We start from the raw sequence: 17,143 nt of genomic DNA on the forward strand, positions 1-17,143 counted from the left end.
TGCTTAAATGTTACCTTCTCAGAGACCTTTCTAACCACTCTAATCTAAAATTGCAAACTCTCAACCATTTCCTAGTCTGCTTCCTTGCTTTAGTTTTTTTCTTAATATTTATACCTTCAAACATACAATAGCATATTTTATATTATCTGTTTCCCCCACTGGAATGTAAGCTATGAGAAAACAAGGATGTTTATGTTGCTCTGTTATAGTCTCAATGTCTAATATATCAGCTGACAAAAGACAGATACTCAAAATATACTGATTAGATGAATGATTATCAAAATGACATCAAGGACAACAGTTTCCTTACTGATCAGAAGTTCAGATGACAATAAAAATATAAAACCCTATGATGAAATCATTGTGTTTTGCACTAAGCATGGGTGAAGTTCAACAATTTGGCTCATAATTAACCTAAGCTTTTATCACAGTCACCTGGGATTCTTATTGCCAATCCATTTTTATCCTACAAAGGAAAAAAAAAAACATTCTTGCAGAAAGCAGTATACTATAAAGAATCATCCTCTTATCAAAATTATCTCCATTTCATAATATGGCATAAATATAAAACCCTCTATTGCACACATATACATTTTTAAAAGCCACCTCAAATATATCACTGAAATGAACTCAACAAAAGTACACTGTTCCTGAAGCTATTACAGAAATTTTAAAAACTATAAGGAGGGGCGCCTGAGTGGCTCAGTTGGGTAAGCACCTGACTTCGGCTCAGATCATGATCTCACGGTGTATGAGTTCAAGCCCCACATCAGGCTCTATGCTGACAGCGTGGAGCCCACTTCAGATCTTCTGTCCTCCCTCCCTCTGCCCCTCCCCAGCTTGTTCACTCGCTCACTCTCTCTCAAAAGTAAATATTTTTTAAAAAATGTTTTTTTAAACTACAAGGAACAGTACATAATAAGAATTATCTTTTTTATGCCTAAAAATAATGAAAATTCAATAAACCAATGTTAACAGTCTTACCTTGGACTTGGAAGTAGGGGTTGAGTTCTGAGATAGGATCCAACATGTATGAATACCTACTTTATGCCAGGTGCTTTATATGCTATTGCTAGCAATCCTACGAAGTAGATATAATTATGTAAATTCTAAAGAGAAGGGCCTGGGGCACCTGGTTGTCTCAGTGAGTAGAAGAAGCAACTCTTGATCTCAGTGGTGTCACTTAAAGCCCCCGTGTTGGGTAGAGAGACTACTTAATAAATAAAAATTTTAAAAATTTAAGATAAGAGTCTGAACTCCATATTCTCAGCTCAAAATGGAAAGGCCAAGGTATAAGCCTAGGTCTAACTCCAAAGTCCATGTTCTTTTCCAATGGCTTTATAATTAGACTCAAATTCTAACAGCCTTGATGTATTATCCTACACTTGCTATTGACAGTGAGACTTCGTTGCAGTGATAAATGACAAAACAATTATTAAGTAAAGTGTGAAGGAATGGAAGATAAATGGAGGATAAAGATCTACACACAATAGCCTTGCAGTAAATGAAACAACTAAAAAAACCTTAAAAAACATTAATTTAATTTTAATTCTTACCCCTGGAATTGCCCATTCTCCACAGTCTTTCCTTTTTATTGCCACAAACTGTAAGATGTTTTTCCCAGAAACAGGGTGGGTAATTTTATTTCCACTTCTATCCCTTTTCCACCTGTAAATAGTAATATAAAATCATAACTGATTTTAAACAAAGAATAAGGATCTCAAGCTTGAGACAAAGTTATAAAGATGTATTTTTCTCTATAACAAGAGTAGATATAAATTTACCTCTCAGCTAGTTTTACCAAAAAGATTATTTTGTATTAGAAATATTCTGGGGCACCTGGACTTCAGCTCAGGTCATGGTCTCACGGTTCATGGGTTCAAGTCCTGTGTCAGGCTCTGTGCTGACAGCTCAGAGCCTGGAGCCTGCTTCAGATTCTGTGTCTCCCTCTCTGCCCACCCCCTCATGCTCTGTCTCTCTCTCTCTCAAAAACAAACAAACATTTTTAAAAAAACTATTCTGTATTTAGCACTATTACAAACCAAGTCAGATGTCTACTTTCCAAAAGAGATATTGTATTCTCTATAATAAAAATTCAGAAAATAAGTCATTTTTACTATTTAAAATATTATTAAAAAAAGTGTAAAAGCAGAACAGAATTTAGAGGATGGGTCATAAAACTTTTAAAAAAAAGTCAAAGGATCCTTTTTAAGAATTACTTTTAGTATAAAAGATCTGGTAAGATTTCCTTCTAACAGGTCACTTATCAAAAATGCAGGTTACACAATATAAGTTCAGCTAGTCTCAACAGTAGTGCTTCTCAATCTTTATGCCCTTTCTTAATAATAAAAAAAAAACCACTATATCCTTTAGTTTTTAAAAAAGTATCAAAGTGGGGCACCTGGGTGGCTTAGTTGTTTGAACATCTGACTCTTGATTTAAGTTGAGGTCATGATCCCAAGGCATGGGATCAAGCCCTGCATCACTCCATGTGGCGCCTGCTTGGGATATTCTCATTCTCTCTCTCTCATTATCTCTCTCTCTTCTTTTCTCCCCCGCCCCCCCCATCCCTGCTCCTCTCCCCAACTCAAGCTCTCTCTTAAAAACAAACAAAAAAAGTATCACAGTGATGTTAATTTCAGAATGAACTTTTTTTTTTTAGATTTTTTTTCCTTAGTAATCTTTACACCCAAATGGGGCTCAAATTTACAACCCTGAGATCAAGAGTCACATGCTCTACCACCTAAGCCAGCCAGGCACCCCCAGAATGCGTTTTTTCTAACCATAGCCTCTTTCCCAGAGATGCTGATACATCTCCCTGTCTCTTCTCTACCCCCACCACACCCAATTTTAAGAATTTTTCTAATACTATCTTGGGCAAAAAAAAGATTTTTAACCTCTAGTACTAAACCAAAAAAGAAAGCCTATGATCTAATCATTGCTTTGAATTAGATTCGATGAAATAAATGAGTTTAAATAGTTCTCCCCTCCCCCACAAATAAATAAATATGAGTTTCAAAATTTCTTTATAGTGTGGCTGACTACCATCTAACCCATAATCCCTGCCCTGAAAAAACTCATAGTCTAGAGTGGAGCTAGATGTGTAAGTGAATAAATTATAAGAGAGTGACAGTTTGACAAGTACAGTAAATAGTACAGGAAGACAGCATCTGTTTTTAAGGATGCCCAACATAGGTATAACATGAGCAAGCAACAAAGGTATAAAATAATATGTTTTATAGGTGGGATCTGGGACCACGGGCACCACAGAGAGAAAGGATGATGAGGCTGGACGAGTAGGCAAAGAATTTATCAAATTCATCTGCTTAGAGAGCCAGAAAGTATCTTTAAGTAGGGTAAGACCATAAGCAATTTCTATTTAGAAAGCTCACTCACTTTGACAAAAGTGTGGAGGCTGGCTGGGAAGAAAGCAAGACTGGTAGCTACAAGACAGTTACCATTGATGAGGGAGCATAAGGCAAGCTGACAGCCAAGTACAAGCTAGCACACCCCCACCCCCCGGGTGGGGTATGTGTGATATCCCCAGTCACTCCTGGCTGCCCAAGAACCAAGGAAAAGAAAGAAAACAAATGGTTAGAGATCAAAGTCATGCAGAACATGAGTCTCTATCAGTTTACTAATACCTTAGTACAGGAAAAAGTCAATCTTTTCAATAGCCTAATCTTCAGAAACCTAGACTCAGTTTCCTGGAGCCCCTTATATCACCTGCCCCTCCATAGCAGTATGGGGGAAAAAAACAAGAGGGAAACGTCAGGTAAAATGAAATTTCCTCATAACCTGCAGCCCAGCTGACAAATACTTGAGGCAAATACAGAGCATAACATTTCTCCAGGAACCCCCTACTATCTTAATGTTGTTAATACCTTATGAGAGGGAAAACAACCTGAGCTTGACAACAACAAGGCCTCAGGTATCTCAGGAGACCTCTTTAGCTTATGAAGTCCCTCTGGAGGCCTCCCTTTTGCCTTTACCTCCCCCAATTCCAGAGTATATAAGCAGTGGCTCCTCACAACCCCAGTGCAGCTCTTTCTGCCCACAGGTCCTGTCCCTGTGCTTTAATAAAATCACCTTTTGCACCAAAGGTGTCTGCAAGAATTCCTTCTTGGCCATCAGTTCCGAACCCCACCATCACCCCAAAACCTCGTCACCATGATCCAGGTACAAGGTTATGAGAACAGGACTGAAGGCAGACATAGTACCTTTACTTCTTAAGGACTCATTTATATAGCACTTATTATGTACCTGATACTGCTTTAAGTCTTTCATGTATTGATCCATTTAAGCCTCAAACAACCCTATAAAGTAGTTGCATTATTATCATTATTTTACAAATGTGGAAAATGAAGACACAGTGGATTAAACTTGTCTAGGACTGCAGAGCTAATTGGTATAAACCAAAATTTGAACACAATCTGCTTCCAGAATCTGCACTCTTAATCACCATACTGTTTACTTAAATCAAACAGAATGTTTACACTAATTGGGTAAGAGGAAGGTGTAAGAAGGTGAATGATGCTCTGTTCACTCACACACACTTACTAGCACCTACTATACACACATTCGGGGAGCTGGGAAAACGAAGACCAGGAGAGAAGCTGCTGGGCGAGAGAGGGCTAGACTGATGAACAGCTTGCATATCCTGTTTACTTTCTCAAATTTTACCCCAAAGACACTCATTTAAGAATTCATGAGCAGAATAGTTTCTTGTTTTGTTCCTTATAATAAATATCAAATGATGTGGGAAACAAAGGCAGATTGAAACGGAAGATAAAATTAAATTTCCTTATTACCTGCAGCCCATTGACAACTTGAGGAAGGCAGAGTAAAACATTTCTCCAGGAACTTCCTACAGTCTTAATGCTTTGCTAGAGGGAAAAACAACCTCAGCTTGACAATTACTAGGCCTCCAGTATCAGGTGAGTCTTCGTTAGCATATGAAAATCCCTTAGGAAACTTCCCCTCGACTTTACTCCCCCAACTTCCAAGTATATAACCAGTCTCTCCTCAGAGGTCCCAATGCAGGTCTTTCTGCCCTCAGGTCCTTATACTTTAATAAAATCACCTTTTTGCACTGAAGGAGTCTCAAGAATTCTTTCTTGGCTATCAGCTCCAATCCCCATCACTCCAAAACCTCATCATCATATAAGTATTATAACTTGTAATTCAAAACAAAATTATTGGGGTGTCTTGGTGACTCAGTCGATTGGGCAGCCGGCTTCAGCTCAGGTCATGATGTCACGGTTCATGGGTTCGAGCCCTGCATCGGGCTCTGTGCTAACAGCTAGCTCAGAGCCTGGAGCCTGTTTCAGATTCAGTGTCTCCTTCTCTCTCTGACCCTCCCCTTCTCACACTCTCTCAGAAATAAATAAAAAACGTTAAAAAATTTTTTTAACAAAATTATTGATATAATGGAAATAATGTATATTTTAACTAATTAACATCATTAATGCTTCTTAAATGCCAATGATTATTTCTAAGTACTATTGATAGTCCCTTCCCACTTCTGATGGCCCATACCTTTCTGTCTCACCGAAACTGGAAAGAAAATGATAATACCATTAACTATGGATCTGACTCTATTCACAGTAATATATCAACACGTCCCACCTCACTTTCACTCTAAAGGATCTAAAGGAATATCAGATAGTTGCAAACATTCAATCTCTAGGAGAGGTCCCTGCAAACAGAGATATTTAACACTCCCTGGGGAGCATGAACAAGACCATTTGTGAAACTACACTATACAGCGCTGTTCTCAATCCTGAAGTACTTGAAAGAAAAGGGAAAGGAATCTTTTCTTTAAAGTGCCTAGGTGGTTCTTATGATTACTGATTAGTGAAAAACTGGTATAAAAGAGAAAAAGCATAATATTTGAAGCCAAATACCGCAATTCAAATTTCAGATCGACATAAAGATTTAGGCAAGTCACTTAACCCCAGTGAGTCTTCATTTTCAGATCTATAAAACAGATGTTAACACCTACTTTGAGGAGTTCTGTGAAACTCAAATGGAAAAACTGATGACAACACCTAGCAGAGGAGAGCAATACATTTTAACAATGTGCTTAGCCTTGTTGATGCTTCCTTTAACATCTTACATTCTTCTCTTCCTTCCATTTCCACTGCTACTCACTCACTGAGAGCAACTCATAGGTTAATATATGCATTACGGAGGTAGCATATATTAACCTATGAGCTTAACCAAAGAGCATCAACCTAACAGTACAGGTGAAAGCTAGACTGTACCATCTATGGGCTTTTCCATAGCCTTGGACCGCTCAAAGTCTTCAGCTGTTGCATTTGTATAATGGCAGAATTAAGCTCAAAAAGTCTATTACTTCAAAACGATGCAACACAACCACCACATACACTCCCATGTATTTGGTCCACCAGAGATAAAGATAAGCTAATGAGAGGCTAACTTCCAAGTGTCCAGCTTCCCTTTTCTGCTTCTTGTCCCCTTACTAGCATACCTACTTCAAATGTTGCACACCTTCCTGATTTTAGCCAGCCTTACCAAAATTGGAAAGAAACTGATACTGTCATTAATATTTTTTATTTACATTCATGAAAAGTATATTAACTCTTCCCATTTCAATTAAACCATAAAGATTCTAAAGAAATTTTATTTAAGTTTACTTTTTTATTTTGAAAGAGAGCATACATACACAGGGAGGAGAGGCAGAGAAAGAGAGGCAGAGAGAGAATCCAAAGCAGTCTCTATGCTGACAGCAGGGCCCGATTTCACAAACCACGAGATCATGACCTGAGCCGAAATTAAGCTGGACACTTTACCAACTGAACTACCCAGGTGCCCCTCTAAAGGAATTTTAAATGGACAGGCGTTGGCTTGGTGGGTAGACATAAGTAATAGATATGTAGGTAGATGGGTGGGCAGGTGGAAGAAAGGGAGGGAAGGAGGGAGTGAAGAAGGGAGGGAGAGAGGAAGGGAGGGAGGAAGGAAGGAAAGAAGGAAGGAAGGAAAAACTGGGATGAGGTGTGGGGTAAAGATCTCTTTGGGCAGGGGAACTGAAAGGCCAAGAAAGAGAGTAAGACAGGAAAAATATTGGTGCCTCTTCCAGTAACTTGAAAATAAAAGAAATAAGCTGCTTTCTTAGAGTTAAACTATGAAATCATTACTGTATCTCAGATCAGAGAAAAAGTTTCCTAAAAGGAAGAAGCTCAAAATACCAAAGTTAAAAAAGTAAAAATATTGAGGGGTTTGCATTATTTAAAAGAAAGTGACAATTACATATGCAGAGGGAGTTGGACAGTGAAGAAATCCTAAAAACACAAAAATTAAAAGGATGACAGAATATTCCAGACATGCAGGAAAGATGATTCCTACAGAGACAGTCAAGTCCACTTTAACCTAAGATCACCTGCCTTCCTTATTCTGATTCATGCTTACCAAGGGGCCTTCTGAATACCATGTGGCTTACCAGATAGATCTTTCAGGAAGAGAATGTCTGTCCCCTGCTCCAAAACCTTCAATGTCTCCACTTCACACCCCTTAACTTTGGTATTTTAATATTCTCCACAATAAAACTGCACAAAAATTACATGTTTGATTACCCACTATTCTCCTACAAAATTTTCTGCTTCAACCATCTGATCTTTTCATTGTCCCTCAATACTCAAATAGATATTACTACAAGCTTTTTTCTTGGGCCTCCTGCTGTCCCCCTATCCAAGCTTCAAGTTCAGCTCGAGTCTGCCTCCTGCACAATGCCTTTCTTGGCTGTTCGAGTTTACCATCATCACAACCCACATCTAATCTAATTTTCTAAAACAGCCTGTCTCACCCATTGTACCGTGACATGTTTTCTTATTTCATATTTTTCATCTTACAAATGAAGCCATAGTTCTGTGACAGGTAGCTGAAACTTAGAATTCTTTTATTTTTTTTTATCCTTCAAAACACCTACTCAATCCTGAGAACAGATGTTCAATAAATACCAGGTGAATGAACTTTGTTCAGATAATGCCTAGCCTACTCATACAAAACTACAGCTTTACACTTATATCACATTAGTATGACTTCATATCAAGTCCCTTTAAAATATGGATTTCAAGTGTTTCTGCTTATGAGCATAATGATACACATGTACATATATATATACAAATGCATACATTTATACATATATATATACATACATATATATACATACACATACACACATACATATGTGTGTCTGTATATATAAACACGTAGTTACAGTCTGTATTTCTCCAATCACCTGGCTCTTTGCTACTGAAATGTTTGTTTCACTCTTACCTGGTTATAATGGGATCTGCAGCATGATTTGGGCCCCATCGCCCCAAAAGCCCCCGGCCAATCAGCCCTGTCCGTCCTGCAGGATTTCTGGGAAAACAACATAAAAAAATCAATTGAATATGTTCACCTCTTTAAGCCCAACTTGATATGGCCCAAAAGAAGGCAGAAAGTAAAATAAGAGGGAAATAATATCTCCTCCCAAATTCAGTAGTGCTATCACATCTGACACTAAAATCACAAATTTCCAGTATTACTATTATATAATTTTTCTTTTGTGCATGTCTTAAGCTTTGGGCTTGACCCAGAAGGAAGATCTCATCTCCAAAGTTGTTCTATAGGAGAATTTGTTTCAGTTTTCACCTATACTCCTAAATTCAAACTAGCACCTTACTGGATTCTCACAATAGGGCAGATGAATGGTCTGCACCAACAATCATCTACAACAGTGATTATCATTCAAGATACCCACACTTTTTGTAGCATATAATGAGGTAGTTTTATTTAGTATTTCAAGATTTCAAATATACCAAAATCAATTTTTAAAGAAAACAATCATAAAAATTCCAACTTACTATTTAACCAAATAGCAGAACCCAATGTTAAAAAGTCTGCCAGGTGAACACAGCAACAGTCAGGGCTAAGTAATTTTCTTCCCGTCAATATTCCTTAAATGTTTAACTTACATTATGTCCCAGTAAAATGCCCTAATCTACAATCTTACCTTTTTTAAGATTATACTTTTTGTCCTCCCAATACATGAAAGTAAATAAACAAATAGCCAAAATTTTCCCAGTGAGCCATCTGTTTTCATTCGGGTCTTCCTTGTGACTGTTATTCAAGTTGAATGAATTCTTTATACTGTACTAGACCCAAAAAAATTTCAGCAAGACTTTCAATTAGGATAAGATACCTGCCCAGGTGACAATAATTTTAGTTTTCAAATTCACAGGAGGAGGGGCAGGATGGCCAGCAACTATGTTTTGTTCCAAATAAGTATATACCCTGAACACAAATGATGAAAGCCAATATTTAAAGAGATAAAGTTCATTTTTAGAGATGACCAAGCTTAGAACTTGTAAATTAGAAACTATGGAAAAGACACACAGACTACCCTATAGTCTGAGACACAGAGAAAGTTGTCTGCAGTGAAAGAGAAATAAAGGCAACATTGAAAAGTAGAGACGAATTTTCAATTCTACCCCTTCCCTAAAGTTAGATGCATTTACACTTTGGGCTGCTTGAGATGATCCTATAACTCCACTTTTTACTGAGGCAAGCTAGAATTGTTTCCACTAGACTCTTGACTAAAACAATATGCTATGTTGCCTTTGCTGCCTATCCTTTTACATGGATAAATAATCTTTTAATGTATTTTATTTATCCAGCAAAGAAACTAAGAAATAAGCCAAATGAAAAGAAGGTCTGACTTAAAAGGACAGAAAAGTGAAATTGTGACCAAAGAAAGACTTAGCAAAACAGAAGACCCAGGTTGTGGTGAGAGGAGTCAGATCATTGCTTTGTCCCTGAGTAATGAAGAATAAAGTTGCAATATTTTTTCAAGGTAAAAACCATGATTATAAAATCTAATTCTTCTTTATTTTATTTGGGGCATGCTAAAATTTACATTTTTTCCTAACTTATATAATATCTTCCTAAGAAAAATGGAAATTTTTGGAGTTGTGTATAAAAAGCATTTTTAAAACCACAGAAAGGCAGAACTTGAAGGTGCGGAGCACATAACAAGCTTTTTAAACTTACAAGAGACAGAAAGGTAGCCAAAATGACGAAACGGAAGAAATCTCCTCTAAAGAAATTCCAGGAAGGAATGACAGCTAAAGAATTGGTCAAAACAGATATAAGCAACATAACTGACCAAGAATTTATAACAACAGTCATAAAATTAATTGCTCAGCTTGAAAAGGCACGGAAACACCAGAGAAGCTATTGCTACAAAGATATGGATATTTAAAATAGTTATGATGAATTAAAAAATGCTACAAATGAGATGCATAATAAAATGGAGGCGGCCACTGCACAGATTGAAGAGGCAGAGAGGAGAACAGGTGAATCAGAAGACACAATTACAGAAAAAGAATAGAGAAAAAGAGAGATAAACTGATCCAGGAGCACGAAAGGAGAATTCGAGAACTGAGTGATACGGTCAAACGGAACTTATATCTGTATGACAGGAATTCCAGAAGAGGAAGAGAGAGGGAAAGGCACTGAAGGGGTACTTGAACAAATTACAGCTGAGAACATCCCCAATCTGGGGAAGGAAACAGACATTGAAATCCAACAGGCACAGAGAACTCTCCTCAGATGTAGCGTGAATCAATCTTCTGCACGACATTACCATAGTGAAACTGGCTAAATATAAGGACAAAGAGAGAATTCTGAAAGCAGCTAGGGATAAAAAGGGGCCTAACATACAAAGGGAGACCTATCAGAGTAGTTGCAGACCTATCTACTGAAACTTGGCAGGCCAGAAAGGAATGGCAGGAAATCTCCAATGTGATGAACAGAAAAAATATGCAGCCTGGAATGCTCTATCCAGCAAGCCTGTCATTCAGAATATAAGGAGAGATAAAGATCTCCCCAAATAAACAAAACTTGAAAGAATTCGTCACCACTAAACCAGTCCTATAAGAAATCTAAGGGGGACTCTATGAGGGAAAGGTTGCAAGGAACACAAAGTACCAGAGATACCACCGCAAGCATAAATCCTAGAGAGAATACAATGACTCTAAATCCATATTTTTCAATAACAACACTGAATGTAAATGGACTAAATGCCCCAATGAAAAGACATAGTGTATGAGAATGGATAAAAAAACAAAATCCATCAATTTGCTGTGTACAAGAGACTCATTTTAGACCTGAAGACACCTTCCGACTGAAAGTAAGGAGATGGAGAAATATCTATCATCTACTGGAAGTCAAAAGAAAGCTGGAGTAGCCATACTAATATCAGACAAACTGGACTTGAAAATAAAGGCAGTAACAAGGGATGAAGAAGGGCATTATATAATAATTAGAGGGTCTATCCATCAGGAAGAGCTAACAATTATAAATGTCTACGTACCGAACTCAGAAGCACCCAAATACGTAAAACAATCACAAACAGAAACAATCCTATTGATAAGAATGTGCTAATAGCAGGGAACTTTAATACTTGACTTACAGCAGTGGACAGATCAACTAGACAGAAAATCACTAAAGAAATAATGTGCTTGAATGACACATCGGACCAGATGGATCTGACAGATATATTTAGAACTCTACATCCTGAGGCCATGGAATTCACTTTCTTCTCAAGTGTGCATGGCACATTCTCCAAGACAGACCACACTGGGTCATAAAGCAGCCCTCAATAAATATGAAAGAATTGAGATCATACCATGCACACTGTCAGATCACAGTGCTATAAAACTTGAAATCAACCACAGGAAGAAGTCTGGAAAACCTCCAAAAACATGGAGGTTAAAGAACACCCTACTAAAGAACAAATGGGCCAATCAGGCAATTAGAGAAGACATGAAAAACTATATGGAAAACAAATGAAAATGAAAATACAACAATCCAAACTCTGGGATGCAGCAAAGGCAGTCCTATGAGGAAAGTACATTGCACTCCAGGCCTATTTGAAGAAATTCGAAAAAGTGCAAGTGCAAAATCTAACAGTGCACCTAAAGGAACTAGAAGCAGAGCAGCAAGAACACTCCAAACCCAGCAGAAGAGAAATAATAAAGATCAGGGCAGAAATAAACAATACAGAATCCAAAAAAAAAAAACCAAAAACAAACAGTTGAACAGATCGATGAAATCAACAGTTGGTTTTTTGAACAAATAAACAAAATTGAAAACCTCTAAGAGAGCACCCAAATAGACAAAATTGTGAATGAAAATGGACTAATTACAACCAACACCTCAGAAATACAAGCAATTATCAGGGAATACTATGAAAAATTATATGCCAACAAACTGGCCAACCTAGAAGAAATGGACAAATTCCTAAACACACACACAGTACCAAAATTCACATGGGAAGAGATAGAAAATATGAATAGACCCATAACTAGTGAAGAAATTGAATCAGTTATCAAAAATCTCCCAACAAATAAGAGCCCTGTGCCAGATGGCTTCCCTGGGGAATTCTACCAGACATTTAAATCAGAGTTAATACCCATTCTTCTCAAGCTATCCCAAAAAACAGAAATGGAAGGAAACTTCCGGACTCATTCTACGAAGCCAGCATCACTTTGTTTCCCAAACCAGACAGAGACCCAGGGAAAAAAAGAGAACTATAGGCCAATATCCTTGATGAATACCAATGCAAAAATCCTCAACAAGATACTTGCAAATCGAATCCAACAGCACATAAAGAGAATTATCCACCACAATCAAGTGGGATTCATTCCTGGGTTACAGAGCTGGTTCAATATTCGCAAATCAATCAATGTGATACATCACATTAACAAAAGAAAAGATAAAAACCATATGATCCTGTCGATAGATGCAGAAAAAACATCTGACAAGATACAGCATCCTTTCTAAATAAAGACCTCAAGAAAGTTGGGATAGAAGGAACTTACTGAAACATCATAAAAGCCATTTAAGAGAATCCCACAGCTAATATTATCCTCAATGGGGAAAAGCTCAGAGCTTTCCCCCCTGAGATCAGGAACACAACAGGGATGTCCACTCTCACCACTGTTGTTTAACATAGTGCTGGAAGTCCTAGCATCAGCAATCAGACAACAAAAGAAAATAAAAGGCATCAGAATTGGCAAAGAAGAAGTCAAACTTTCACTTTTTGCAGATGACATGACACTCTACATGGAAAACCTGACAGACTCCACCAGAAGCCTATTAGAGCTGATCCAGGAAATCAGCGAAGTCGCAGGGTACAAAATCAACATACTGAAATTGGTTGCATTTTTATACACCAATAATGAAGCAACAGAAAGAGAAATCAAGAAACTGATCCCATTCACAACTGCACAAAAAAAACATAAAATACCTAGGAATAAACCTAACTGAAGATGTAAAAGATCTGTAAGATGAAAACTATAGAAGCTTATGAAGGAAACTGAAGAAGACACAAAGATATGGAGAAACATTCCATGCTCATGGATCGGAAGAATAAATACTGTTAAAATGTCATTATGACCCAAAGCAATCTACACATTCAATGTAATACCAATCAAAATTGCACCCAGCATTCTTCTCAAACCTAGAACTATCTTTTTTTTTTCAATCTTTTTAATTTATTTCTGAGAGAGAGACAGAAAGACAGCGTGAACAACGGAGGGTCAAAGAGAGAGGGAGACACAGAATCCGAAACAGCCTCCAGGCTCTGAGCTGGCAGTCAGTACAGAGCCCGATGCTGGGCTCGAACCCACAAACCATGAGATCATGACCTGAGATGAATCTGGATGTTTAAGCGACTGAGCCACCCAGACGCCCCTAGAACAAACTATCCTAAAATGTGTATGGAACCACAAAAGTCCTCAAATAGCCAAAGTAATATTGAAGAAGAAAATCAAAACAGGAGGCATCACCATCCTGGACTTTAGCCTCTACTACAAAGCTGTCATCATCAAGACAGTATGGTATTGGCTCAAAAACAGACATATAGACCAATGGAATAGAATAGAGAACTCAGAATTAGACCCAAAAGTATACGGCCAACTAATCTTTGACAAAGTAGGAAAGAGTATCCAATGGAAAAAAGACAGCCTCGAGCAAAATAAGGCAAAGAAGGACAAATATCATATGTTTGCACGTATAGGAGGATTAGGAGGAACTTGACGGAGGAACAATGGGGAGAAGAAGGGCGGAAATGGTGGGGGAAAGGGAGAGAGGCAAACCATGAGAGACTCTTGAATGCTGACAAAAACTGAGGACTGATGGATGTGGGGGGGAGGGGGGGATGGGCATGGAGGAGGACACTTGTGGGGATGAGCACTGAGTGTTNTGCAGCAATTTCTTACTTGACACATCCCCAAAGGCAAGGGAATCAAGAGCAAAAATGAACTATTGGGACCTCATCAAGATAAAAAAAGCTTCTCCATGGCAAAGGAAACAATTCATAAAATAAGCAACTGAAGGAATGGGAAAAGATAGTTGCAAATGACATATCAGAAAAAGGGCTAGTATCCAAAATCTATAAGGAACTCCCCAAACTCCACAGCCGAAAAACANCAAAAAATCAGGAGACTATAGATGCTGGCGACGATGTGGAGAAATGGGCACCCCCCTACAATGCTGGTTGGAATGTAAACTGGTGCAGCCATACTGGAAAACAATGTGGAGGTTCTTCAAAAAATTAACAACAGAACTCCCCTAAGACCCAGCAATAGCACTGCTAGGAATCTACCCAAGGGATACAGGAGTGCTGATGCATAGGGCCACATGTACCCCAATGGTCATAGCAGCACTTTCAACAATAGCAAAATCATGGAAAGAGCCTAAATGTCCATCAACTGATGAATGGATCAAGAAGATATGGTTTGGGACACCTGGATGGCTCAATCAGTTAAGTGTCCAACTTCGGCTCAGGTCATGGTCTCACCATTTGTGAGTTCAAGCCTTGAGTCAGGCTCTGTGCTGACAGCTGAGAGCCTGGAGCCTTCTTCAGATTCTGTGTCTCCCTCTCTCTCTGCCCCTCCCCTACTTGTGCTCTGTCTCTGTGTCTCTCAAAAATAAATACATGAAAAAAAAGTTTTTTTAAGAAAAAAAAAAGATGTGGTTTATCTATACAATGGAATGCTACAAGGCAATGAGGAAGAATGAAATCTGGCCATTTGTAGTAACGTGGATGGAACTTGAGGGTGTTATGCTGAGTGAAATAATTCAGACAGAGAAGGACAGACACCGTATGTTTGCACATATAGGTGGATTAGGAGGAACTTAACGGAGGACCATGGGCGAGGAGAAGGGGAAAAATAGTTGGGGAGAGGGACGGAGGCAAACCATGAGAGACTCTTGAATGCTGATGACAAACTGAGGGCTGGTGGGGGAGAGTGGAAGGGTGGTGATGGGCATGGAGGGCACTTGTTGGGATGAGCACTAGGTGTTATATGAAAACCAACTTGACAATAAACTATAAAAGGAAAAAAAGTACAGAAAGAATCTTGATGTTAAATTATTGGGTTATTTTTATTTTTACTCTTACATGTTTGGATAAATTCTTAGTTTAAGGCATTAATTAAATAAATTTAATAAAGAACTACTGAATATACAATTCTCGATCCTTCCTCTGTTAATTTATTCAATTATTTCTACCTTCAAAGTGGAATTATAAAAAAATGCATTCAAATATAACCTCTACCACTTAACTGTATGTAAATTACTTTCATTCTCTCTCCTTATCTGTAAACGGAACTAATAATATCCACCCACAGGGTTATTGTAATGATTTAATCAGATCATACATATAAATTCTTTTGTACACTGGCACAAACACTAGATAAATGTTAATTACATTTTCTACCTTTTGAAGACCTATTATGGTAAGATATCCATCCCCAGTACCTACCTGGGCCTTCCATTTTCAATCTCATATAGACCATTCTGGCTCTTTCTCTCAACATGCCCATCCTTTTCATTAAACTTGGGAGAGAAGTTACTTTCACTGTAATGAGAATACCAAAGCAAAATAAGAAATAATGGCCCAGTACTACCAACAGCTTCCTAATGCCGGTCATCCTGTTATTTTAATAATGTATCCCTGAAACAAAAATTGAGTTAGTTTTCATTTACAAATCCATCTTAGTCCTTCAGAACAGTTTCTAGAGAAAAAAAAAAATTAACCAAAACGCTTTACAGTACAAAGACGTGTATTATAACCCCTCTAGGAAGGACTAGGCAGAAAAACGGCAGCTCCTCCCACATGCTACAAAGAAAGTCTACATCATTTATCAGCGTGGAGGAACTGTCTGTGGATACAGTATTACAATTAATGGTTCCTATGTGTTCCAAAAATAAGATTCTTTGTGATATCTTGATGTTTATACAGTCTCAAAGTAATTTTAATTTCCTCAAATGTACACTGGTTAATATTTTCAACAAATAAGCCCACCAAACAGTGACTTTACCCCAAAACTTCATAACTATGATCTAGATTAAAATCATGTTATATGTTAGAAATGTTCTGAATCTTGATCTGGATGGTAGTTACAGCTACATAAATAAAAAGTCATTCTGAGCTACAGGTGAACATTTAAGAAGTGTGGACTTTATTTGTCATACCTCAATAAAAATATTTTCAGGGCACCTGGGTGGCTCAGTTAATAAGCATCCAACTCTTGATCTCAGCTCAGGTCATGATCTCACAGTTCCTGAGTTCAACCCCATTTTGGGCTCTGTGTTGACAGTGGAGAGCCTGCTTAGGATCCTCTCTCTCTCCCTCTCTCTGCCCCTCCCCTGTTGATGCTCTCTCTCTCAAAATAAGTAACCTTTAAAAAATATGTATTTTCAAAGTAGACATAAATACACTACTTTAATCACCATTATGAAATCACTGATACAACTGCATTGATAATGAATAAAGAGTTGTAGAGCACTACGTAGTTCATAGGCAGTTCTGACAGAGGTTTCACTTTTTCCTTGCTTTAATATCAGTTAAGAGAACATAGAAATATTTCTGCTCTATTTTGGAAATAATTTCCAATTTGAATGATCCAGACATTCTCTCATGACTTCTAACCACTCTTCCACCTAACACACACAAAAAACAGTTAAATGGTAAAAATCATGATATTATAAAACCAGAGTAATAATGCTCTTGGGACTCTAGAAATTCACCACTGGGGAGGGGGGGGGGGAGCAAAAAAAGAAACCA

General features: G+C 37.9%; 1 protein-coding gene across 3 annotated transcripts in view; it reads right to left on the reverse strand.

The window, feature by feature from the left end:
- NUDT9 (nudix hydrolase 9) overlaps window positions 1-17,143 on the reverse strand; it is a 46,094-nt gene that overhangs the window by 4,227 nt on the left and 24,724 nt on the right. For all 3 annotated transcript variants that reach the window (XM_077765134.1, XM_077765132.1, XM_077765133.1), the window contains exons 3-5: window positions 15,839-15,934; window positions 8,299-8,385; window positions 1,557-1,668 (exon numbers count right to left, since the gene is read on the reverse strand). In XM_077765134.1, the coding sequence (XP_077621260.1) occupies window positions 1,557-1,668; window positions 8,299-8,385; window positions 15,839-15,934 (295 nt within the window). The remainder of the gene's footprint in view (window positions 1-1,556; window positions 1,669-8,298; window positions 8,386-15,838; window positions 15,935-17,143) is intronic.

Source organism: Crocuta crocuta, unplaced genomic scaffold (genome assembly GCF_008692635.1).
Source record: "Crocuta crocuta isolate KB4526 unplaced genomic scaffold, BGI_CrCroc_1.0 scaffold134, whole genome shotgun sequence".
Taxonomy (NCBI): Eukaryota; Metazoa; Chordata; class Mammalia; order Carnivora; family Hyaenidae; genus Crocuta; species Crocuta crocuta.